This window comes from Camelina sativa, unplaced genomic scaffold (genome assembly GCF_000633955.1).
Source record: "Camelina sativa cultivar DH55 unplaced genomic scaffold, Cs unpScaffold11877, whole genome shotgun sequence".
In the NCBI taxonomy this organism is placed as follows: domain Eukaryota; kingdom Viridiplantae; phylum Streptophyta; class Magnoliopsida; order Brassicales; family Brassicaceae; genus Camelina; species Camelina sativa.
Genome location: NW_010932920.1, coordinates 1 through 363, shown reverse-complemented (window position 1 = coordinate 363; position 363 = coordinate 1). Strand labels below are relative to the sequence as shown.

Genomic DNA, 363 nt, shown 5'->3' with positions numbered 1-363 from the left:
CTCAGCTCCTTGGCGATAGATCTTGGCCTCATTATCCTAGCAATCTCAATCACATCATCGAATGAGATGTTACCATTGTGCTTAATGTTCTTCACCTTCTTCCTGTCTCTCTCCGGCTCCTTCAACGCCTTGATGACGAGAGCTGCAGCTGATGGGACGACAGTGACCTTAGCCTGACGGTTCTGAACAGTCAGCTTCACTGTGACACGGAGCCCTTTCCATTCCTTGGCCGTCTCCTTGGCGATGTCTTCTCCGATCTTCTTCGGTGCGAGACCGAGAGGACCGATCTTTGGAGCTAGAGAACTGGCGGCTCCGACTTCACCTCCGGTTACACGGACGTACACATCGACGATCTGGCTCGGG

General features: G+C 53.2%; 1 protein-coding gene across 1 annotated transcript; it reads right to left on the bottom strand.

The window, feature by feature from the left end:
• Positions 1–6: 6 nt before the first annotated feature.
• Positions 7–359, bottom strand: LOC104775305 (60S ribosomal protein L12-3-like; the record flags this gene model as incomplete). Its single annotated transcript, XM_010499456.1, has 1 exon — positions 7–359. A coding segment is annotated over one exon (353 nt), but the record flags the coding sequence as incomplete, so codon positions are not given.
• Between the last annotated feature and the right edge of the window lie 4 nt (positions 360–363).